The sequence below is a fragment of the Propithecus coquereli genome, unplaced genomic scaffold (genome assembly GCF_000956105.1).
Source record: "Propithecus coquereli isolate 6110/MARCELLA unplaced genomic scaffold, Pcoq_1.0 Scaffold26, whole genome shotgun sequence".
Taxonomy (NCBI): domain Eukaryota; kingdom Metazoa; phylum Chordata; class Mammalia; order Primates; family Indriidae; genus Propithecus; species Propithecus coquereli.
The window spans coordinates 5,827,161-5,851,333 of NW_012148174.1; the positions used below are offsets into that span (position 1 = coordinate 5,827,161).

The 24,173-nt window shown below is 39.0% G+C and overlaps 1 protein-coding gene across 2 annotated transcripts in view; it reads left to right on the top strand.

Annotated features, from left to right (window-relative positions):
- Positions 1-24,173, top strand: part of HERC6 (HECT and RLD domain containing E3 ubiquitin protein ligase family member 6) — a 52,114-nt gene that overhangs the window by 18,959 nt on the left and 8,982 nt on the right. The window contains exons 6-16 of one of the 2 annotated variants that reach the window (XM_012647169.1): positions 610-737; positions 1,434-1,570; positions 2,106-2,173; positions 3,102-3,217; positions 3,827-3,886; positions 6,163-6,256; positions 10,297-10,486; positions 14,927-15,087; positions 19,313-19,426; positions 19,764-19,871; positions 23,769-23,939. In XM_012647169.1, coding sequence (XP_012502623.1) covers positions 610-737; positions 1,434-1,570; positions 2,106-2,173; positions 3,102-3,217; positions 3,827-3,886; positions 6,163-6,256; positions 10,297-10,486; positions 14,927-15,087; positions 19,313-19,426; positions 19,764-19,871; positions 23,769-23,939 — 1,347 coding nt within the window. The remainder of the gene's footprint in view (positions 1-609; positions 738-1,433; positions 1,571-2,105; positions 2,174-3,101; positions 3,218-3,826; positions 3,887-6,162; positions 6,257-10,296; positions 10,487-14,926; positions 15,088-19,312; positions 19,427-19,763; positions 19,872-23,768; positions 23,940-24,173) is intronic. The other variant, XM_012647170.1, reaches the window with a different exon arrangement.

The window sequence follows — 24,173 nt, forward strand, 5'->3', positions numbered from 1 at the left end:
TTTTTTTTTTTTTGAGACAGAGTCTCACTCTTTTGCCCTGGCTAGAGTGCTGTGGCGTCAGCCTAGCTCACAGCAACCTCAAACTCCTGGGCTCAACTGATCCTACTGCCTCAGCCTCCCGAGTAGCTGGGACTACAGGCATGTGCCACCATGCCCGGCTGAGACCCTGTCTCTTAAAAAAAAAAATTGTATATGTTTATGGGGGTACAACATGATATTTTGATATATATATACATTGTGAAATGATTACCACAATCAAGCTAATTAACATATGCATCACCTCACATTATCTTTTTTATGTGAGAATCCTTAAGATCTACTCTTTTAACAATTTTCAGATATGTATAACGACACATTATTATTAACTATAGTCACCATGCCATATGATACATCTCCAAGGTGCCTAGTTTTTAAGGGAATGCCGATGATTTTTCATGTTTAATGTGTGAACTCACCATTAGAAATAATAAAGGACCCTGCCTATTTATATAGAGCTTAAATTTTACATAGTGCTCTCATATTAGCTCTCTTACAATATTTAATTTGTAAGCTTTTAGTTACTTTTTTTTTTAAACTGGAAATTAATCTGATTCCTCCTTTTTTAAACAGGATGGGAAAGTGTTCACATTTGGGGACAATAGCTCTGGACAGCTGGGATATAGCCCCACTGCTGAGAAGAGAGGTCCACAACTTGTGGAAAGAATTGATGGTTTCGTTTCACAGATAGACTGTGGAAGGTAATAGGCTGTTTTTTTTTTTTTTTAGAATGGATTGAAAGTGTTATATTTTATTACTTAGAAATGACTCATATGGAATGTTATCAAATCTTAAAACTCTAAAATATGTGGCTGCTCTTATAGAGCATTTTCCTTTTTGAAAATTTACTTCTTTCAAATATAATTTAATTTTTCAGTTTTTTTCTCCTTCATTTTATTTATTTGATAAGGAATTGTTGGAAGTCCACTGTATATAGATGACCTTATTAGGTGCTGTAGGATGGGGTGTGGTTTGATGACAAAAATAGCAGAGCTTGCCTGTTGTAGTGCATAAGACCAAATTAATCTCGTGCATGTAGAAGAAAGTGTTTATTTGCATATGTATTCAGAGTTTTGCATAACCTTATGAGAATACTTTGAGTATTTGAGATTCTACCCAATGCATTAAAAAATAAAAAATGCTTGCATTTAAAACATGAATGATATAAACCATAGTAGAGACTCATCAATACTATTCTATTTTTAAGGTTAGTAATAAGTTAATATTCACTCACCATCTGGTTAACCATATCGTTTGGTACCTGCTAACACTGACATTGCGATAAGGGAGCTGGGTACTTAGTAAAACTAAATTTGTTATTTTGTGTTAAGGGATGTCATCTTTGTCAGAACTATGAGTGCTCTGGTCTTCACTGTAGTGTATTCTGTCTCTTGTAGTTATCACACCCTTGCCTATGTGCACACCACTGGTCAGGTGGTGTCTTTTGGTCGAGGACCAAGTTGCACAAGCAATCCAACTCATCCAGAGGCCCTGACAGAGAACTTTGACATTAGCTGCCTGGTTTCTGCTGATGGTATGAATAATCCCACTAATTCATGATTTTGTGTTAATTGATGCCACCGGACAAGAAATTCAGCTTCCTTTCAAAGGATCCCATAGGATGGTAGTTCCCCTGATGCTTTTATTTTAAATCCGTACATTGTGCATTTTTTTAATGCAGTAACTCCTAGAGTATTTGGTAGTCGTTTCTAAAGATTAAGGTAATACAAAAGAAGACCCTAATTGATTACTTAAGCCTCAGAACAATATACTTTTCTTTTTTTTTCCTAACTTCTCTGAAACTCAAAGACACTTTTATATATTTAATCAAACCTCTTCTAAAGCACATCAACTTGGCTTCATTATCCAAGTGCATGAAAAACTAAATTCTAAACTAAGTAAATATATGACATGTAATCTGATCAAAATTAATCTTCTATGCTGTTTGTAGTCAAAATCCATTTTTGAGAGTAAAAATTGTCAATAAATAAGTATATTTGGGTTGGTAATATATCAGATTTATTTTTTACTTCTACAACTCTAAGTATGGATTTATGACTATCTTTTAGACCTCGCAGATGTTCAAGTCAAACACATTTTTGCTGGAACCTATGCCAACTTTGTGACAACTCATCAGGTATTTGTTATGCTTTCTGTTACTTAAAAAATTTTTTTTCCTCTAGATTTCAGAGCAGTATTGGAACCATTGTATTATTCATATAAATTCAGATTTCTTACTAAAGCAATAAGGTTCTCTATAAGAATGTTTTTGAAGAAATATTATGTAATTCTTACTTCCTCATCTGTCAAACTTCTAACAGATTAGACTACCAAACTCAAATTCATTGCTTAATAAAATTAAGCAAGCACTCTGGGAGGCCGAGGCGGGTGGATTGTTTGAGCTCAGGAGTTGGAAACCAGCCTGAGCAAGAGCGAGACCCCGTCTCTACTAAAAATATAGAAAGAAATTATCTGGACAACTAAAAATATATAGAAAAAAAAAATTAGCCGGGCATGGTGGTGCATGCCTGTAGTCCCAGCTACTCGGGAGGCTGAGGCAGGAGGATCGCTTGAGCCCAGGAGTTTGAGGTTGCTGTGAGCTAGGCTGATGCCACGGCACTCCCTCTAGCCAGGGCAACAAATGGAGACTCTGTCTCAAAAAAAAAAAATAAATAAATAAATAAAATTAAGCAATAATAAAAATAAAATGAATGATGATAATTACAGTAATAATTGCAGTAACTATGTGTCAGGCACCAATCAAAGTACTTCTGATGGATCACCATGTTTAGTGCTCATATCAACTCCAGTTGATATTATTTCCCCCATTTTACAGATGTTATCCCATGTTTCTTAATGACAAAACTGAGGCCCAGACCAAGCAAAGTGGCTCAGGCTAGGAAGTGGAACAGCTGGGCCAGTCTGATGCCAAAGCTCCTCCCACCCATTGCCACTGCTGAGAGCGGGGATCCGTTTCCTACCATGCCAGATGCTTCGTGGTGTTCTGTATTACTTTAGCATGTGTATGTGTTCCTGATCGTTCTTGTTTTTTCTCTTCCTTGAAGGCTACTAGCTCCACAGGTGTTTCCAGGAAAACTCTGCCAGAAATAAGCCGAATTAGCCAGTCCATGCCAGAAAAATGGCTAGCACTGAAAAGAGGGAGTACCGAAGTGGCTAAAAGGTGGCTCTGTTTGAAAAATTATAGACCACTTTTATCTGGTTCTGAAGCCTTGGTCGTTTTGTCCTACACAGAAGAAAGAGGGTGTGGCTTTGTGGTGAAGGTTATTGCATTTCGACCATGGTTCTCTCCCACCACCTCTTAGTTTGAACAGACCATTGATGTATTCATTCATTCATTTTTTATTTAATATAAATAAGAGATATATTGAGGACATACGGTATCTCAGACACCTCGTTAAGTGAGGGAGATGGAGGAGTGAATCAAAAAAGCTCACAAAGCCTTCAATAAGTGAATCACAAAGCCTTCAATAAGACAAATCGTTTGCATGTCTTCACAGTGTACTCTCTGGAGTTCCATGAGTTTTGGTCTTCAGAGGGATGGATTTTACTTAAATCTAGATGACTTGAACAAATCAACTATAAAGGGTTTTGGCTAGATTTAGCAATAATATACACAAAGTATACCCAGAATTTGGGAGACTTTTAAGTGAATAACTATTTTCATTAATAATGATGCCACACTATCAGTTATTTATTCAGACATAATAAGATAAAAGGAAACACGCTTTATAGTATGTTGTGACTTAACCCTTGTTTTTTACTTTTGCAGTGAAATGAGAATAATATTTTCGTCTCCTGCTTGTCTGACTGCGAGTTTTTTAAAGCAAAGGTAATATTTATATGAGATTTACCTTCCTTTAAAACACTAGGGAATATTTAAAATGAAATGTTTCTAGTCAGTTAGTTTGTGGGTTTTGTTATCTATGTACAAATAGTCCAAAATAGAGAACTCTGTAGGTTGTTACAGGATTCTTCCATTCTATAAAATGATTTTGTTAGACCACTATAAGCTGTAATTCCTGATTAACATTGTTTACTTCCTCCGAACTGCCTTACTCTGTTATCTGATTAGAAGTAATGGTGTTAAAAATTTTAAGGATCTTTGTATCTACAAGTGATCAGCTAAATCTGACATTGCTTTAGTACTTAGAAGCCACGGGTGCATTTTGTAATTCTTACTGTGTAGGATCAATATGGAAAACTCAGCTGCTACAGGGGAAAATCTAATTTCACTCCTATTTGGCTTAACACTTGGTCTGATCCAGTAGTTGACACAATTCCTTTAATGCTCAATATTTCATGTTCTATTTCTGCCCCTTCCTTCGAGCTCTCCAATGTGGCGCCTGGGAGGACAAGGGGGGAGAAGGAGGAATCGCAGTGCAGAGGGCTTCTGGGCTGCCCTCTGCCTTCTCTGGAGGCTGGAGCCCTGCTGATCTGTCTGCGGCTGGTGTAACTCACTGTGGTTCTCCTTCTCCTGGTTGGGTCCTGTCCCTCCCTTGTTAACTTGGCCTAAAGTTTGCTCACTGGTTCAGATGGTGGTGGTACACATCTTGCCCCCTTTTGGCAACTGGGTGGTTCTCACTTAAGCCCTGTTGCTGTTCCTTGCTCCTGCACAACCCCAGCTGCATTCTAAGTCAGCCTGGGGGACTAGAGCAGTGGTTCCCAACCTTTTAGGCACCAGGGACTGGTTTCATGGAAGACAGTTTTTTCGACAGGAGGCGGGGTTCAGGTGATAATGCCAGCGACGGGGAGTGGCTATAGATACAGATGCAGCTTTGCCACTCACCCACCGCTCACCTCCTGCGGTGTGGCCTGGTTCCTAACAGGCCACGGACTAGTACCGATCCAGGGCCCAGGAGTCGGGGACCACAGGTCTAGAGGAGCTGCTGGATCCCAACAGCATCACTGCAGGCTAATCCTGACTGCATGTAGGAGAATCTTTCTCCATGAAGAATATTATCTTTCTAAAGTGGAAAAGTATCCCTGCTCACATCCCAGGAGTGAGGAACTCGTAGATGCCAAAGGCTGCAAAGGAAAATATATCGTAATGGGGTATTGATGGAACTTTGTTTTAGTACTTGAATAAGTATTTTAGCCCTACTATTACTATTGATCAGTGAATTCAGCAAGCATAAAATATTTCTTGATAATGCATTATGAAAAAAATTGTTAGACTTGTTGCACACTGCCTCCTTGAATATCACCAAAGCAACCTGTTGAAAAGACAGGCCAAGGAGGACACTTGGACAGAGCTTTAGTAGTGTTTCTGAGAGGGACTACCAGGTCAGAATTTATTGAGAACTGGAAGTTTGGCTTAAGGCAAGTCTTTCAGTGTGGAAGGGGAAGGCTGGGGGCTTGATTAGGATTGGGTAAATATACAACAGTCTGTGATCAGTGGAAACAGCAAGGCAAGGGTTTTGAGGTAAGGGATTCAAAGAGTCTCAGGTCACAAACTGTTGATGCTTTCCATTGAAGAATTAAGGGATCTTTCAAGAAATTCCTATAATGAACAATCAAGCCATTTGTGGCAAAGTCTCCTGGAATAGTAAAGTCGTGCTAATGAAAAGGGTGGAATTGCAGAGTTCTGTAAATATAAATGGTAAGGTATGTGAGTAGGTAGTTTCAGTTATCAGTGTACAAGCTGAGTGTGGGGGTAGATGCTTTCAATTCTCAGACCCCAGCATATAAAATTTGCTAATAGTCTACTCAGGAGGCTGTGGTGGAAGGGATCGTTTGAGCCCAGGAGTTTGAGGCTGCAGTGAGCTATGATCGCACCACTGCATTCCAGCCTGGGTGACAGAGCAAGACCCCATCTCTTAAAATAATAATAATAAAAAATAAAAAATTGCTAAATATTGCAGCCCAAGTGATGTAACTACTATAGAGATAATAAATTGTAACCTACTCTCTTTTTAAGAAGGAGAATGTAAAATTTGTAAATATTTTTATGTCAATAAAGTTGATTATTTTGAAAGGAGACAAGCTTTAAGAAAAAAGTTTGTCTTATATGTAATAAAATAAAACAACAAATGACATGGGAAGTTTAGAAATATCCCTTTCCACCTGTTTACAGTTTATTTATTTATTTATTTCTTGTTTCCAAAGAGGACCTGGAGAAACGCTTTCCATCGATGTGGACTTACAAATGGCAAGAGATACCTTCAAGAAGTTAACAAAAAAGGAATGGATTTCTTCCACGGTAATAGCCAATACTTACCTGAGAAGTAGAGCAATATGATTTCTTTACAGAAACAAATATGATTACAGTTTAATTTTATTGGGAGCTGAGTGAGAGGAGACTGGAGTAGGTACATATAAGTAGTATTTGTTATGAAGTTACTATATTCCAGGTTCTTTATTGGGTGCTGGCATTTTTTTAAATCAAACTCTTAAATGTACAATAGATTCAATATTTTTATTTTCAATATGAGAAAACCAGTGCTTAAGAGGTAGATAATCTCTAGCATGTTTGAAAGGAGCATTGGGTTGGGAAGCAGGATAACCTTACCCTGGATGAAGAGATAATCCTGTTCTCTATTTCGAGATGAATTTCTATTACTGATTCATCCCTTCTCTTTGGGTCACATTTTATTTACCTGTAAGTTGAGTTCATCTTTAAAATCTATTTCAATTTAACAATCTGTGATTCTAGGTTGTATTGGGAGGAAAACTTTTCCTCTACCAACTTAGATTTGAGTGTTGGGGGAGAGGTCCTGCAAGTTAACAATAGATTAACTGGATGAGTTAGTACTTTTGGGGCTGCTATAACAGAATACCACAGACAGGGTGGCTTAAACAGCAGACACTTATTTATCACAGTTCCGGAGGCTGGGAAGTCCTAGATCAGGGCACCAACCAGTTCAAAGTCTGGTGAGGGCCTACTTCTTGGTTAATTGACGACTGTATTTTCACTGTGTCCACACATAGCAGAAAAAGCAAGGACTCTCTCTGGCGTCTCTTTCAAAGGGCACTAATCCCATTTAGGAGGGCTCTACCCTTGTGACCTGATCACCTATCAAAGGCCCCACCTCTTTTTTTATTTTTTTTTTTCCGAGACAGAGTCTCACTGTGTTGCCCAGGCTAGAGTGCCGTGGCATTAGCCTAGCTCACGGCAACCTCAAACTCCTGGGCTCAAGCGATCCTCCTGCCTCAGCCTCCCGAGTAGCTGGGACTACAGGCATGTGCCACCATGCCCGGCTAATTTTTTCTATATATTTTTAGTTGTATGATTAATTTCTTTCTAATTTTAGTAGAGACGGGGTCTCGCTCTTGCTCAGGCTGGTTTCGAACTCCTGAGCTCAAACAATCCGCCCGCCTCAGCCTCCCAGAGAGCTAGGATTACAGGTGTGAGCCACCGCGCCCGGCCAGGCGCCACCTCTTAATACCATCCCACTGGGGAGTTAGGATTTCAACATATGAATTTCGAGAGAACACATTCAGTCTGTAGCCCAAGAGATAAGAAAACAAGTTTATTCACTGCCATGTGGGAGCATTCAGATGAAGCGGCTCCCTGAACAGCTAAGGGTAAGGGTTTCTATACCAGATTCATAGAGGAAAGGGAGTGGAGGAGAAAGGGATTCTACAGGAAGAACAGATGGGTTTATATGGGAACAAATGGGAGGTATGACAGTTTGTTATATTTGTTTATACGATTTCTCATCCAGGTATTATACAAGTGGTGTGAGTGATTGGTCTCCTTTTTTGGCAATGAGGCTCCCTGAGGGGGGATTTATGGCAGCTTCATTGTCAAAAGGCATTAGTCAGATAAGGGAGGCTCCAAAAAGGCTTCTTTCTACATCAGCTGTATCTCGAATGTCTTCAGTTTGAAATGATATTTACACCATTTTGTTGAGTCTGAGTGGGTCCCTACACTCAGGGAAAGGGAATGTGTAGTAGATACTACATTTTCAAGATGAAGTAAGATAGTAGATGTTATGAAGTATTTTTTTAAAATGAATTTATTTAGGTGACACGGGAGATAACTTGGGGTGCTGTTCTCTGTGTGAGTTCTGAGGAGCATTAGTTTCATGGAAAGCTCCATGAAAAAGGGTTCTTAATGAAAAAACTTTGGGAACACTGCATACTATTACGGAGTCAAGATGAACATCAGTAAATCAAAGATTTTATGATATCATACACTAAAAGAAATCTTTTTTGATCCTATTTTTCTTGGAGTTATTTGACTTTGTGATGTTATTTTCCCACATGACACCTATTGGCATTCCACAGAAATTGTGTTCTGCTAGACATGTGAAAAAACAAATTGTAAGAATATTAATGTACTAAAAACAATACATCGTACTTCACAGTTTATCATTGCACAGAGCATCTTATTTAACCCCTTATGACATGTAGAGGCAAACGTTATAGTTAAGAGAGTGTAGATCTATTATGTAGAATAAATAATGCTAGCTGCTGTAACAACTTCCAAATCTCAGCGGCTTAATACAGTAAAGATTTTCCCACATCATAGTCCAACAAGGGTTAGAGGTAGGAGGCACCTCTGCACAGCTTCGTTCAAGGGTGACCCAGGCTTCTTTCGAGAGTCTCTCGGCCTTGGGGCTGTAAATCCTCTGCTGGATCTTTTGTGTTGGCTGGCAGAGAAGGAAAGACAGAGAGTAATGGAAGATCCAATGAGAGGTTTTAGTGGCTGTGCCTAGAAGTGTTCCATTCACCTTCACCCACATAGGTGAGCTAGGACTCAGTCACACGGCCCCACCTAACTGCAGAGGAGGCTGGGGAATGCCATCTTCCTGATACCGGACTTCAGGTTCTTGGTCCCTGAGTCAAAAGAAATTGGCACGAGACCATAAGGATTTAAGCAGGCAAGGCTTTTACTGGGGCTTTTTGTTTAAACAAAAAGGGAGACAGTGCTGGTTGTGGGGCAACCAGCTTGGTTCTCTGAACAAAGGGTTGGGGAACATTTATGAGGTTGTAAAGAGGGAGGTAGGTGTAGTTTTGAAGTCAGCACATGTAGAGGTGGGGTTCTGTTGGCGACTGTACACTTGGTGGTCATGCTTCTCCATGTATTACGTCTATTTATTTGCATTTTAAATCTCCACCCCTGGGTGTGATTTTTAGCATTAAAATGAGATTACAATGAGGGAAAATTCAGGTTAAGGTCAGTATGGGGGAGGGTGCTTTTCTGGCCTGAGGCGGTTAGATCCGGATAGGTCTAGTTTCTTTGCAACTAGATTGCTTATCAGCTGGTGTCAGCATCTTGCCTCAGTGGAAGTAATGGAAGACATTGCTCAGGAGACAGACAGTTTGGCCCCTCGTGACATGGGTATGGGCTGAATTCCAGTGGCTAGGACGTCATTTGTTTTTTTCTTTTCTGCAGTTAATTAGGCTGGGCCATGCTGCCCCATGTTGCCTCCCTTGGTCAGAAGTGAGGCCCAAGCTCTGTCCCTATATTGTCCCCTTCCTGTGACCCCAGGAGGAAAGTGAAATAGGGTTGGTGAGGGGAGCCTATGGCATTTTCTCTGCCGTGGTAGGTTTTAGGTCAGGTAGACCTAGAGGTGGATCCCTGATCTGTCGTCTTCTAGTTGAGTGACCTCCTTCCTCTGAGACTTTCCTTCCTCATCTGTGAAAACAAGGTAAAAAACAAACAGAGCCAAAACAACTTTACATGATTATTAATAAGATTAAATCAAATGATTTACATGAAATCACCCGACACATGGTAAGTACTCAATGAATGTTCAAACAAATATAAATAATACCATACAAATTACTCCCACTACTATTTTTTTTATATGTTCTATTTTAGAAGTTTACCTGTGGGTGAAATAAATAGTATAAAAATTCACAACTGTTAATATTTCTGCTCTGAAATGTTTCTAGTTATATATAAGAAAACAAAAAAAGAAATAGATGGGGTGCACGTATTTGAGGGTTAACAGCTCATTTTAGAAGGAGGAATGCTGGTGTAACCTGTAGACAATGTTGCTTTCGGAAGGCCTTGTTTTCATTTTGCGTCCATGGTGTCCATGCACATGTGATCTCACTTTATTTCCTTCATGCAGCCTGATATAAAATGGGGAGGATGGTTCTCACATACTACTTGGGGGCATTTGGGATGGAAAGAGTGATGGAGTTTCATCAGTAGGTTTCAGAGTGACTAAATGATGATTCTAGCTCAAACATGGTGGAATGAAACCCTGGTCCCGCAGCTTGTTTCTCACAATACTCTGTATCTAATATATCCTGAATCTTTCCCTGACCCTGTTTTGACCACAGATAACTGCATGTCTTGAGGGTGATCTGCTCAGAGCTCTTCCATGCCGCTCTCCACACCAAGAAGCTTTGTCAGTTTTCCTTCTGCTCCCAGAATGTCCTGTGATGCATGAGTCTAAGAACTGGGAGAACCTGGTGGTTCCATTTGCAGTAGCTGTTTGTAAAATGAGTGACCAATCTTTACGAGTCTTGAGTAAGTTTTATGTCATTTTATCTGTACTCTCAATACAGAGTCACTGTCTGACGTCGAAGTTTTAGCAAATTTTAGATAAAAAGATTTCAAAATGTACAAGTATTTGAATACGTGGGTATGTGAATTATTAAAAAGATTAACCTAAAGCTACAATAATCATTACTCTCCTCATATGAAGCAGGTGTCGTTCTTAGGATTGGATGTGGCTTTGACATTAGAGTTTGATAATTATAGAGTATTTGGTCAAAATAAATCCATACTTTTTAAAACTTTTTGCTCATATTGGCTTGCAACTTTAGACATTTTGACCAGAGGTGATGAAAAACGAATGTTCAATTTTGTGTTATTATTGTTTATTTTATTCAATACTATGGAATGTCCTTTTACAATTTTCAGCTAATGTTGAGAAGTCCAGTGATTACCCAGTAACCCAATGGGGTACAGATGTTTATATGCTCTTCTACATAGGGGAAGGGTAGATGGAAAATGTAGACAGTTCTTTTGAGGGGTAGTAAATGATTATTAGAGAGAATGAATGGACCCAGGAGACAGAAATTAACTTGTAAATGATACACTGTAGAATTTGAATGAGCCCAGGAGGCAGACGTTATCTTTTCAAAAAGTGCATCCAGATGGGGTTACATTCCTCAGTCTTCTTTACTGTGACAGATAGTGAAATTTTAGGGAGATGATGAAAGGCAATTGTCTTCTCTTTGGTGGGTCCAGTCCTAGGCTAGATAAGGGATTGTCAGAAAAAAGCTGCCAGCCATGGTGGCTCATACCTGTAATCCCAGCACTTTGGGAGGCAAAGGCAGGAGGATCCCTTGGCGCCAGGAATTCAAGACCAGCCTGGGCAACATAGTAAGACCCCCATCTCTACAAAAAAATTTTAAAAATTAGCCAGGCATGGTGGCATGCCCCTGTAGTCCCAGCTACTTGGAAGGTGGAGTGAGAAGGATGGCTTGAGCCCAGGAGTTTAAGTTTGCAGTGAGTGATGATGATGCTACTGCACTCTAGCCTGGGCAACAGAGCGAGACCGTGTCTCAAAACAAAAACAAAAACAAAACAAAAAGATAAAAGCTTCTTTCAGCATCTGCTGACCTTCAAGGGCCTTTAATTTAAAATAATCAGCATACCAGGGTACCATGTTTTGGGGTGAAATTCCCTGGGCTCCTTCACTTAAGAGGTACAGAGGATATGTACAATGAAATATAAGCCACCCAGCTCCCCTCCCAGAGGTGGTTATGTTACCGAAAGTTCGGTAATTGTCCCCGAGGCTGCATCAGAAGAAAGAGGACAAGTGGTTTGAGGAGAGGGAAAAGAAGGTTTATTAATTTGCTGGCAGATGAGGAGGATGGAGACTCTTATCTTAAGTGCCATTGTCCTAACTATAAGCAGAAATACAGAGCTTTTGTTTTATTTATTTTTTTGGGATAAGAGTCTCACTCTGTCGCCCAGGCTAGAGTGCAGTGGTGCCATCATAGCTCACTGCAACCTCAAACTCCTGGACTCAAGCGATCCTCTTGCCTTAGCCTCCTAAGTAGCTGGGACTACAGGCATGCGCCATGATGCCTGACTAATTTTTCTGTTTTTAGTAGACATGGGGTCTTGCTCTTGCGGAGGTTGGTCTCAAACTCCTGACCTCAAGCAATCCTCTCACCTTGGCCTCCCAGAGTGCTAGGATTACAGATGTGAGCCACCACACCCATCCAGAAATACAGAGCTTTTAAAGGGAGGGTTTTCAGGCTATTACTGTTTAACTACAGTTGATGGTTCTGATCCATCCCATCTCTGGGGAAGACAATCTCATGATCTCTGCCCAGACAATTCTGTTGAGACATCTCCTATGGTACAAATAACAAAGGACACTCCCCTGCCCCTCTGATTACTGGCCCCATGCAAGGATGCAGGTATTAATTCCTAAAAGAATGGGGGGTGGTTTAAAGAGACAACTCAAAAAACATTTTGCTCTTTTTCACGCCTTCACCTCTGTTACAGTTATAGATTCTAGTTTCTTGTGTAACCTTCAAAAGATATTCTATATATATATATAAACATACACACATTGTCAATGGAAAAGAACCCAAACTCTGTAAAATCATTTAAAGAGGTTCATTTTGAGCCGAACATGTGCAGCCATGGCGTGGAGAGCCACACCCAAGAAGCCTTGAGTGAGTGGTCTCGCCATGGTTGGGTTCTAGTTTGGTTTTACACATTTTAGGGAGACAGGAATTACACATAAAATCATCAATCAATATATGAAAGGCATACATTGGTCTGGCCCGAGAAGGTAGGATATCAAGAAGTGAGGGGATTACAGGTTATAAATGGGTTTAAAGATTCTTTGATTTATAACTGGATAAAGAAATGAAGCTTTGTCTAAAGGCTTGGAATGTTTTAAATTAAGATAAGGAAGTCTGTTAATCAGAGACAAGCCACCAGACATTTACTGAAACTCAAGTGATCTTTTAAGTAAATCAGTGGCCTGCAGGTGTGGATTAAGCTTTGCCTTGCATAGCTTTAGGCTTGTTAATGATTTTGTATCTTATTGTTAATAACTCCAAAAGGGACAGGGCATAACCAGGCATGTCTGACCTCCCTTCTCCTTATGGCCGGCAACTCAGCTTTAAGGCTGTTTTGGTCCCCTTGGCCAAGAGGGGCTCCATTCAGTCGGCTGGGGGTAGGGGGGCGATTAAGATTTTAGTTCAAAAAATGTATTCTTTTTTTCTTTTTTTAATGGCAGCATACCATTCTAATTCTTCTTCAGCATCTCGCTTTTTCCCACTTAACTGTATATCATGGAGATTATTCCACTGTAGGACCTATTGAACTGCCTCATTCTGTTCGATGGCTGAAGAGTGTTCTATTGGGAAGATATACCACGGATAGTTGTTCCTACTCTTTATTTCTTTGTACATATATAAAGTTACACATGCAGGAAAAACTCCAGAAAGCAAAGTCACTGGATCAAATTGTATGTGCATTTTTATTTTGAGATATTTTGCCTGACGGCCCTCCACAGAGCTCAGGGTCATGTCACCCAACTTCAAGTGGGTCACCATTCACATTGTCATCTACGTAAACTGCATCCTGGACAACATGGCAGCCCTGACAGATCAGATGTATCAATTTACAACAAATAGGAGAGTATCAGCCTGCGTACTTTCAAATAGTGGTATACAACTTTGATCTTTGCCATTCTGAAAAAAAAATCTTTTAATTTTAACTTGAATTTTTCTTATTATTGTAACAGAAGGAAGGGCCTAAAAAAGAGCAAAATGTATTACAAGTTGTCCCTTTACACCCCACCCCCCCACTCTTTTTGGGAATTAAAACCTGCATTCCCACCTGAGGGCAGTGATCAGAGGGGCAAGGGAGTGTCCTTTGTTCTTTGTACCACAGGAGGTGACTCAACAGAATTTTCGGGGCAGAAGCCTTGAGATTTATGGAATCTCTACTCAATCTGCTTTTCATGTATCTGAGTAATACTATTTTAATTACATTTAGCTTGATAGTTCATTTTAACATTTAATAAATGTGTTTTCTGAGAATTGTCCTTTAAAGGTACCAAAATCCAGGTTGCAATCTCAATAGTATTAAAATATAGTTATTGGCTACTTTGAAAAGTATATATTCATATGTACCACATGTACATAAAATCTGAAAACATAGATAATATTATTTTATTTTTTACAGATTAAAAATATCCTTGATGACACTGCACGTGCATGTGTGTGTATTCACCTATGTATATTTTCAGACTTTATAGATACCCTATACAATTGTCAGTTTGAAAATCATGAAGTCAACCCATTAAGCATAAATATGAACGATCAACAAATTTCTTTATATCCTGAATTTGAGCTTTTAATTCTTTTTTTTTTTCTTTTTTTTTTTGAGACGGAGTCTCACTGTGTTGCCTGGGCTAGAGCGAGTGCCGTGGCGTCAGCCTAGCTCACAGCAACCTCAAACTCCTGGGCTCAAGCGATCCTCCTGCCTCAGCCTCCCGAGTAGCTGGGACTACAGGCATGCACCACCATGCCCGGCTAATTTTTTCTATATAGTTTTAGTTGTCCAATTAATTTCTTTCTGATTTTAGTAGAGATGGGGTCTCGCTCTTGCTCAGGCTGGTTTCGAACTCCTGAGCTCAAACAATCCACCCGCCTCAGCCTCCCAGAGAGCTAGGATTACAGGCATGAGCCACCGCGCCCGGCCTGAGCTTTTAATTCTAATGGTACTTAATCAGGAGGAAAAAATTTCCATATCTATGAGTAATAAGTGTTGCCCAGGATATCCTCAGAAAATACGTTTTATGGGTTATGCCATCAGAAATGGAAAATATTATTTATTTCTTACATTGAAGAATGTAGTAGAAACTGAGGGATTTGTGAGACAGGAGGAAAAAACCATACTTACCATGACTGACTTTACACCCCTCAGAGAAGTGCTGGGCATCTTTGCAAAAATCTTCTCTGAACGCACTGGTCCAGATGCTTAAAACTGCCATCGTGTCTCAGCTGGATTGTTGGACTGATCAGAATTACAGTCAGAACGTCTGCAATGTGAAAGCTCTCCTAGGAGTGATGAAAGAAGTGCACGAGGTAAGGGTTCATCTAAAGGAATGGATACACCAGTTCATTAAATCAAAATCCCCTAAGTCTCAGCCAACTGGAGTTTTAAGAAGTCAAATACAAATCATGAGGAGTCTATTTTTTTTAAAAGTAATGTGTAAATGGGAAATGTTTGTCATAAAATAATTAGGGATTTAAAAAGTGAGAAACTTTATGAGGACTTAAGATGTCTTGTAACGGACTTCTTTCATTAAGAAAAAGTATGCTATGCCTATAGTCCCAGCTACTTGGGAGGAGCTTGAGCCCAGGAGCTTGAGGCTGCAGTGAGCTGTGATCCCGGCACTGCACTCCAGCCTGGGTGACAGGGCGAGACCCTGTCTCTTAAAAAAAAATGACAGAAGGTACACCACTGAGGATACTGCTACATATAACATGCAACAACACTGATGAATCCCATTGACATGGTGATGAGCAAAAGCCTTACACCAAGTAATTACACTCTATGACTACTTTTATACGAGTTTTGAAAACAAGGAAAGCTCATCTGTAATGATAGAAATCAGATGGTGTTACCTCTCGGTGGGGAGGCCACCTGACTTGTAAGGAGCATGAGGGTGCCTCCTGGGAGCTGCTGGAAATGTTCCATGTCTTCACCTGGGCAGTACTTACCCAAGCGTGTATGGGTGTAAAAACTCATCAAGCTGTACATTTAAGATTTGTGTACTTACCGAATGTTTGTTATAACTTAGTTAATATTAAATAAAAACAAAAGAAAAAGTTCACAGAGGACTATGGCCAGAACAAAGAAAGGGCCCAGTGGATACCACTATATCATTTGATTCTAACTGTCCATATCAGAACATTTGTTAGATCCCACTAAAGAAAGATCAGGTGAGGCCATTAGGATTTGGAATCCATATGCTCTATGGCCCTGTCAACATTAGGGTCACCCAGAGTGCAGGGTCTGTTATAGTAGGGTTACCTGGAGTCATGTCCAGAAGTCATGGGTTCGGTTTCATCATCCTCATTCTGCTTTTGGTGGTAGTCCCAGTAAATGGGAGTCAGATTGGGCTCTTGGTCAGGGCTAAGGATGGCTGCTACAGAGAAATGGCTGAATTCACACAGTGATCAGTGATTCCCAGAGACCTCTTAGGTTCCAGAGATTCAGACCAGGAGTAACAGGCACTAATGTCAAAAGCTTCTAGGGCAGCTCTTGTCAAACTTGAACATGTATACAAACTACCTGGGATCTTGTTAAAATGCAGATTCTGATCCAGTGGGCCTGGAGTGGGGCCCAAGATTCCAAGAAACTCTTTGGTGATGTCACTGCTGATAGTCCAAGGATTTATGCTTTGGTGTCCTTGTACCTAGGGAGAAAAGCTATTAAACTAATTAATAATGAATTAGTAATTAAGACCAACCATTAAATTACAATTTACTGTATTAAACTGCAGTTAATAAATGTGATCATTGGTCTGAGTTCCTGGAATGGTCTCTTCAGTTTTATGGACAAATGGAAGGCTCTGTTTGTTCTTCTAGTGTTGTGATAGAGAAAGCACAGTATTAAGTCGGCTGACTTCAGACAGATACCCTGCGACATATGATTTGCTAATATTTTATCTTATTATGTGTGTTGTCTTTTCACTTTCTCAATGGTGTCTTTTGAAGCACAAGTGTTTTTCATTTTGATTTATCTACTTTTTCTTGTAAAAGTTAAATTTCTAATGTCGTTGATATATAGCAATGCGTAATTTTTGTACATTAAATTTGTTTTTAGTAATCTTGCCAAATTTATCTAATACTAATCTGTTGATTCCTTTAGAGTCTTTCTGCATATAATCATATAACTTGAGAATAGTAACAGTTTTATTTCTTTTTCTTTACTTATTTTATTGGCTAAGACCTACAGTATAATGTTTTATAATCTTGTTCTGATATCAAAGGGATAACTTTAATATTAAGGTTTATGTTTTGCTATGGGATCTTTGTAGATACCTTTTAAAAAGATTAAGGAACTTCCATTTTATTTATAGTTTGATGAAAGTTTTTTTAAAAAAACCATGAATGGATATTAAATTTTATTAAGTGCTTTTTCTGCATATGATGGCAAGATACACAGATGGATTATCAGCTGTTAAACTAACCTGGGCTTTTCAAATTAACCCAACTTGCTCATGATATGTTATAGATATAGATTTCAAAGATTCAGTTTGCTAATATTTTGTTCATGAGTGAGATTGGCCTGTTATTTTACTTTCTCAGAATGTCCGTCTCAGGTTTCTGGATCAGGTCATGCTGGTCTTATGAAATGATTCAAGGAATATTCTCTTTTTTTCTATTCTGTGGAAGACATTGTGTCATATTGGTATTATTTTCCTTATATGACTGGTAGAATTAATCTGTGGACCCCTTTGGATATAGAGATTTCTGTGGGAAGTTTCTTAAATTTGGGGTTTAATTTATTTAATAGCTACAGGATTACTGAGATTTTCTGTTTCTTCTTGTGTTGGTTATATTTTCCTAGGACTTTTTTTATGTATAACATCCTAGCAGATGTCCTAGTTTTATCATTTTAATCTCCTCACAATCTTTAGTTTTTGGTTTTGTTTTGTTTTGTTTTTTAGAGACAGGGTCTGGCTTTGTCACCCAGGATGGAGTACAATGGCATGATCACTACTCACTGTAACCTTGAACTCCTGGGCTGAAATGATCCTCTTGTCTCAGCCTCCTGAGTAGTTAGGACTATAGGTGCACACTACAACACCCAGATAATTTTTAGATTTTCTGTAAAGATGGGGTCTCATTATGCTGCCCAGGCTGGTCTCTAACTCTTGGCCTCAAGCAATAATCCCATCTCAGTCTCCCAAAGCGCTGGGATTACAGATATGGGCCACTGCACCCAGCCATAATCTGTAGTTTTGTCCCATTTTTCATTCTTGATACCAGGTATTTGTGCTTTTTTTGAATCAGTCTTACCAGGAAGTTGTGGGTTTTTTTTTTGTTTTTTTTAAAGAATCAACCTTGTCATTTGTTGATCCTTTTCCTATTCTTTATTTCCTTAGTTTATGTTCTTAAATTTCTTATTTCCTGCCTTCTATCATTTGAATTAATTTGATGTCATGGAGGTATATTTAGATCATTGATTTTCAAGCATTACTTCCTCTGGGAAGCCTTCTGGAACCCTTTAAGTCCTTCCCCAATCAGAAACTGTATCCTAGATGCCCAGTTACTTGTTTTTACTTATTAGACCATGGGTTGGCAGTCTACACCCATGGGCAGCCTCCTATTTTTGTAAATAAAGTTTTATTGGAACATATTCACACTCATTTGTTTACATGTTATCTATGACTGCTTTTGGGCTAAATGGCACATAAAAGGGTAGAGTTGAATAGTTGCGACAGAAACTATATTGTCCCATGCCCAAAATATCTACTGTCTGTATTTAAGAAAGAGTTTTGCTGACTATTGCACTAGACAATAAACTGTGTGTAAACCAGGGCTATTTTTATCTAATGGTTTGTCCCATGCTTGACAAAATAGTATGTGCCAGATTAATATTTATCACTTAATAGAGAAAGTGAATTTGTCAAAAGTAACTTGGATTTTTTATGGTGGTTTTATTCTCAAAATTTAGAAACTATTTCCAACAAGTCTATGCCTTAAGAATTAGTTTATTGGCCGGGTGCGGTGGCTCACGCCTGTAATCCTAGCTCTCTGGGAGGCTGAGGCGGGCGGATTGTTTGAGCTCAGGAGTTCGAAACCAGCCTGAGCAAGAGCGAGACCCCGTCTCTACTAAAAACAGAAAGAAATTAATTGGACAACTAAAAATATATAGAAAAAATTAGCCGGGCATGGTGGCGCATGCCTGTAGTCCCAGCTACTCGGGAGGCTGAGGCAGGAGGATCGCTTGAGGCCAGGAGTTTGAGGTTGCTGTGAGCTAAGATGACGCCACGGCACTCTAGCCCGGGCAACACAGTGAGACTCTGTCTCAAAAAAAAAAAAAAAAAAAAAAAGAATTAGTTTATTAATTCCCACTGCCAATATGTCATCTTTCACAATATTTCTTTATGAAAATTGAAGAAATCATAGGTCAGAAGAAGGAAACTTTATAGAACTCTTCTTCATCACTGACAAATATGTTTAGTTTGAAGAGTTCCATTCTGATTATCTATTTCATAGCCATATATATCTATATATCATAGATTTAATCATTTATTGATAGAAAATGAAATTCATAGGTCATATTCTCTTTAAGGTAAACAAAGCTAACTGTCGACTACCAGAAAATACTTTCAACATAAATGAACTCCCCACCTTATTGGACTTTTATGGAGAGAGAGGAAGACAGTACTTTCGGGATAACAACCTGGTAAGAATAACATTTTGACTTATGAAAGTGTTCATACTTTGAAGGGGGACACATTACTGTAGTAGCTGTGTAGGTACCCCTTTGAAAAATCAAGATTTGAAAATTTCCTCATTGCAATGATGAATTTGCTAAATTAGATGATCATTGAAAACTTAAACATCTTTCACTCACAAAACAAATACATTTTCTTGGAAGTTTGTTTCTAGGTAATTTGGATTCTTAAAAACAGATTCCAAAAAGTATAGAGAGAAATAATTTAAGGTGATGAAGTAAAAGAATAAAGTTTTTTCCTTGTTTTTAATTATCAAAACTATTAATATTATCTCTTTATTTTTAGCTACCTGCAGAAAACCCCAGTCCTATCATTTTCAGTGATTTTCCATTTATCTTTAATTTGCTATCCAAAATTAAATTATTGCAAGCTGATTCACATTTAAAAATGCAGGTATGTATGCCCTACTTTTTTATTATGAAAAATTTAAAACATATGTAAAATAGAGATAATGGTGTAATGAGCCCTATCACCAAGATTCAGCAATTATCAACATTTTGCCACACTTTCTTCATCTGTCACTTTTGTTTTTTTGTAGTTGTTACTGTTCTTGCAAGAGTATTTTAAACCAAATCCCAGGCCCAATTTCTTTCAACCTCTCCATATTTCAGTACATTATTTCTGGTTGTCTCATTCTTGTTCATGCTGAGATTCATGGATGAGTCCAGGTGGTGACCACATGATTCTTCCATTGTAATGTTTCCCATCAACTTTTCTTTTTTTTTTTACTTTTTGAGACAGAGTCTCACTGTGTTGCCCTGGCTAGAGTGCCGTGGCGTCATCCTAGCTCACAGCAACCTCAAACTCCTGGGCTCAAGCAATCCTTCTGCCTCCCGAGTAGCTGGGACTACAGGCATGCGCCACCATGCTCGGCTAATTTTTTCTATATATTTTTAGTTGTCCAATTAATTTCTTTCTATTTTTAGTAGAAACGGGGTCTCGCTCTTGCTCAGGCTGGTTTTGAACTCCTGAGCTCAAACAATCCGCCTGCCTCGGCCTCCCAGAGAGCTAGGATTACAGGCATGAGCCACTGCGCCCGGCCTCCCATCAACTTTTTACTTAATAATTTCATCCATTATTTTCATTAAGGTTTGCGATATGGTGATATTTCTAATCTTGTTTTTCCTTCCAAAGTCATTAACTGGAATTCTGTAAAGAAGAGCTTTTCCTCATCAATCAGGGCATTTCATTACCCTAAAATGGTTAAAAAGCATTCATATAGGAAGAGAGAATAATGCTAATCCTTTCCCTTTAATTATTAAATGTTGCCAAATTACCCTATGTAGAGTTTGTAGCTGGCATTGGTGGCTCACTCCTGTAATCCCAGCACTTTGGGAGGCTGAGGCAGGAGGATCCCTTGAGACCAGGAGTTCAAGACCAGCTTGGGCAACATAGTGAGACCTTGTCTCTACAAAAAATTTTTAAAAAATTAGCCAGGTGCAGTGGCATATGCCTGTAGTCCCAGCTACTTGGGAGGCTGAGGCGGGAAGTTTACTTGAGCCCAGGAATTGAAGGTTACAGTAAATTGTGATCATGCCACTGCACTCTTGGCCACAGAATGAAACCCTGTCTTTAAAAAAAAGAAAAAAAGAGTTCATAAATACCTTTCACATGCTCTCACCAATGCAGAATATTGCCAATCTTTGTGATCTTTTCAATTTTGATGAGTTAATCATGTTATTAGCATTTCAGTTTAATTTTAGTTTGCATTTTTCATTATTATTTAATGTCCTAGTCCTCACCTTCTTTATATAGTACCTGTTGTTCTCCTACTGTGAGCAATACGGAAACTCTCTGGTAAACTGTTCTTTACCTCTCCTTTCCCTCTCCTCCACTATCCCATTTTTGTCAATACTACGTTCTTAGTGTTAGTTTGGAGATTTTTGTGTCTCCTAAAGCTTCTCAGAGCTTGATTTGTGATCTCCAGCTGATATTCTTTTAGTCCTAGATAATACCAATGAGTCAATCAATGAGTTTATTCTGTTTCCTACTTACTGTCACCCTTCTGCATCTTTTGTGCTAGTTATTTTATTCCCACTTAACATTTACGTACTATTTTGTTTCTTTTTTCCATCAGACTTAGTTCTTAGGTATATATAATGCTCATCCCGCAGACATTATACTAAAGATTTTCCAAACATGTTTTTGATTACTGAGGCTTATTTTCTAGATCATTTCTCATGAAAGGTTTTGTATCTATTTATCTATGATGTTTATCCTTTAAAGACTCATAGGAATTAGAAAGCATACCCATTACTGACTTCTCTTACTAATTTAAAGGATACAGGCCATCTAGGTAAAACATAGAGAAGTCTGGAACATCACATACACAAAAGAAGCTATTTCAGTTATAGAAATTCCCTTTTTATACTCTACTAATTGCATAGCTTATGTGAATGTTCCAGCATGCCATGCCCCATAAATCTGTAAATTCTAGGTTTATTTATAATAAGCAACCCAGACAGATAGTATATCCAGCTAATAGCATTCCATAAGTAAAGACTCTCTCTCTGTTACTATTATTAGTGTCTATTATTAGCATGTTTACAAATATATTTGACCAGGTCATCTCTTCTTTTGTTTCTGAGCCATCTCTGTTTTTATTTTCCTGACATCCCTGGTAAAGGGAGAAAGTAGATTAAGTCTTTCCTTCCCAAACCTAACTTTCCCATAAGTTTCCCTTAAATGAAACCTTCCCTCTATGGTCTTTTCTTCAATAGCAATGTTTTTCTCTGTCTAATCTGTCTCCTCTGTTAGTGGGTGGTTGAGATTTGAGTGGACAGTAGACCCAGGCAGGTTGCACATTATGAAGGATTAGGAATGGTTTGAGGACAAGAAACTCTTACTTGTAGTTGTCATGAATGAAGTTGGAAAGCTGACTTCACAATCCTGCTCTCCAAAGGAGAGATGATGGACATAGTCAAAATTGTAAGCTCCAAACTGGGTTACCAATTCAAAGGTGTAAATGTAGAAAGGGAAAACCAATATAAAGAGAATTGGAGTGGAGAAGCTGGAAAATAAGATAAGATGCAGGTTTCTGGTCCAGCTCTTGGTTCGATAAAAGAAGGTACAGACATCTCTCCCTTCTGTAGTCAGTGGAGGACATTGCTGGCCACTGCCTGCTACTCAGAGCCATGGAACATGTTGCCCAGTGGTCAGTACTGCTGGAGCGTCCCAGAGCTGCAGACTCCTTGGCTGCAGGAGGAGATGACCCACCACCAGAAAGGAGCAGAGATGTTCCATTGCCCTACAAACCTGGAGCTTCTCTCCAAAAAACATCTTAAGGAAAAACCAGAAGAACCTAGTAGAATTGCCTGTCAATTTGTCAGTATACAGTGGTGACAGAGATCTGGGACACGGATTTCCCAGACTCAGAGCCACATGCATACTTCCTGAGGTACTTGTAAAGAGTTAATGTGGGCAAACACCCAGCTTAGAAACCTGGAATAGGATGGCTGTTATTCACTGGTCTTGCTGTCACTATTGCAGGATAGGCCCCAAGGGGGCTACATTGGTTTACAAGTCCTAAATACCCCTTTATTGTCCTTGTGATATACCAGAAACCCTAGACGAATGCTGAAAGTCAAAGCAAAGATACCAAGTCCAACACTAGGTTTCTAATCCTAAGGAGTTCAGCAGAAACAAGATCAAGGATTAGAGTAGTGAGGGAATGTTGAGAATTCAGAAAAGCTAAAGAGAGGTACTATTTAGGGTGGCCAGGAACAATGCTAGATACAAAATGAGGCCACCTGTGGCATATTTTTAGAGATTTCCCATGCAGGTTGTGTGGATAGATCATAGTTATTTGAAAGAGGAGAGTGGATCTTCTCTGAGCAAGCTCTTTCCTCTCATCTTTTTCCTGCGGCTAACATTATCCCTGAGCTCCCACACTGCCCTTCCATTCCTGAGGATTACAGTGCTAAAGCTCTGCTTTTTAAGACCGATGGGTGATGAAAATCTCAGCATGCTGAATACTAGCATGGTCTTTAAGGATCATGTTTACTATAACAAGTAATCTGAGAAAGTTTTTAATTCACTTAGATGTTCATCCATGCTGACTAATCTCCTGTACACAATTCCTAGGTGCCACAGTTTCTTTGATCCTACAATCACTTTATCTTTCATACTGTCGATATGATGTCCCTTTTCTTGAATAATTACAATGTGAGCATACACAGCAATGCAAGGTTAAGTATATGCTACACCAAATATGTTTATTTGAAGTAATAAACAATCTCTGGGATTCCAGTTAGGTCAAAGGAGAAGCCAACTAAAATATTTCTTTTCTAGGTGTTAGGAAATATTGCATACATGAGTTTGAGGAAAGTGATTCTGCAAAGGAAGGATGAATTTCCTCCGTCACCCAGATTTATACTTAGAGTCAGACGAAGTCACCTGGTTGAAGATGCTCTGCGCCAGTTAAACCAAGCTGATGTCATTGACTTTTGGAAACTACTAGTGGTACAGTAAAAAGTCTCATTGAACATTTTTACTGGTGTGGGAGGGAAACCTTCATATAATGTAACAAATTCTCTCTTAAAAGAGCCTGCACTTGCAACTATAATTATCAGTCTTATGATTTCCAGAATTCCCCTCTTACCCTTCAGAGAACAACGAGATGCTTAATTGCACATTGGGTTATGAGTTAACTATTAATATTAGTTACTATGGCTATGAAAATGCTGCATATTGAAA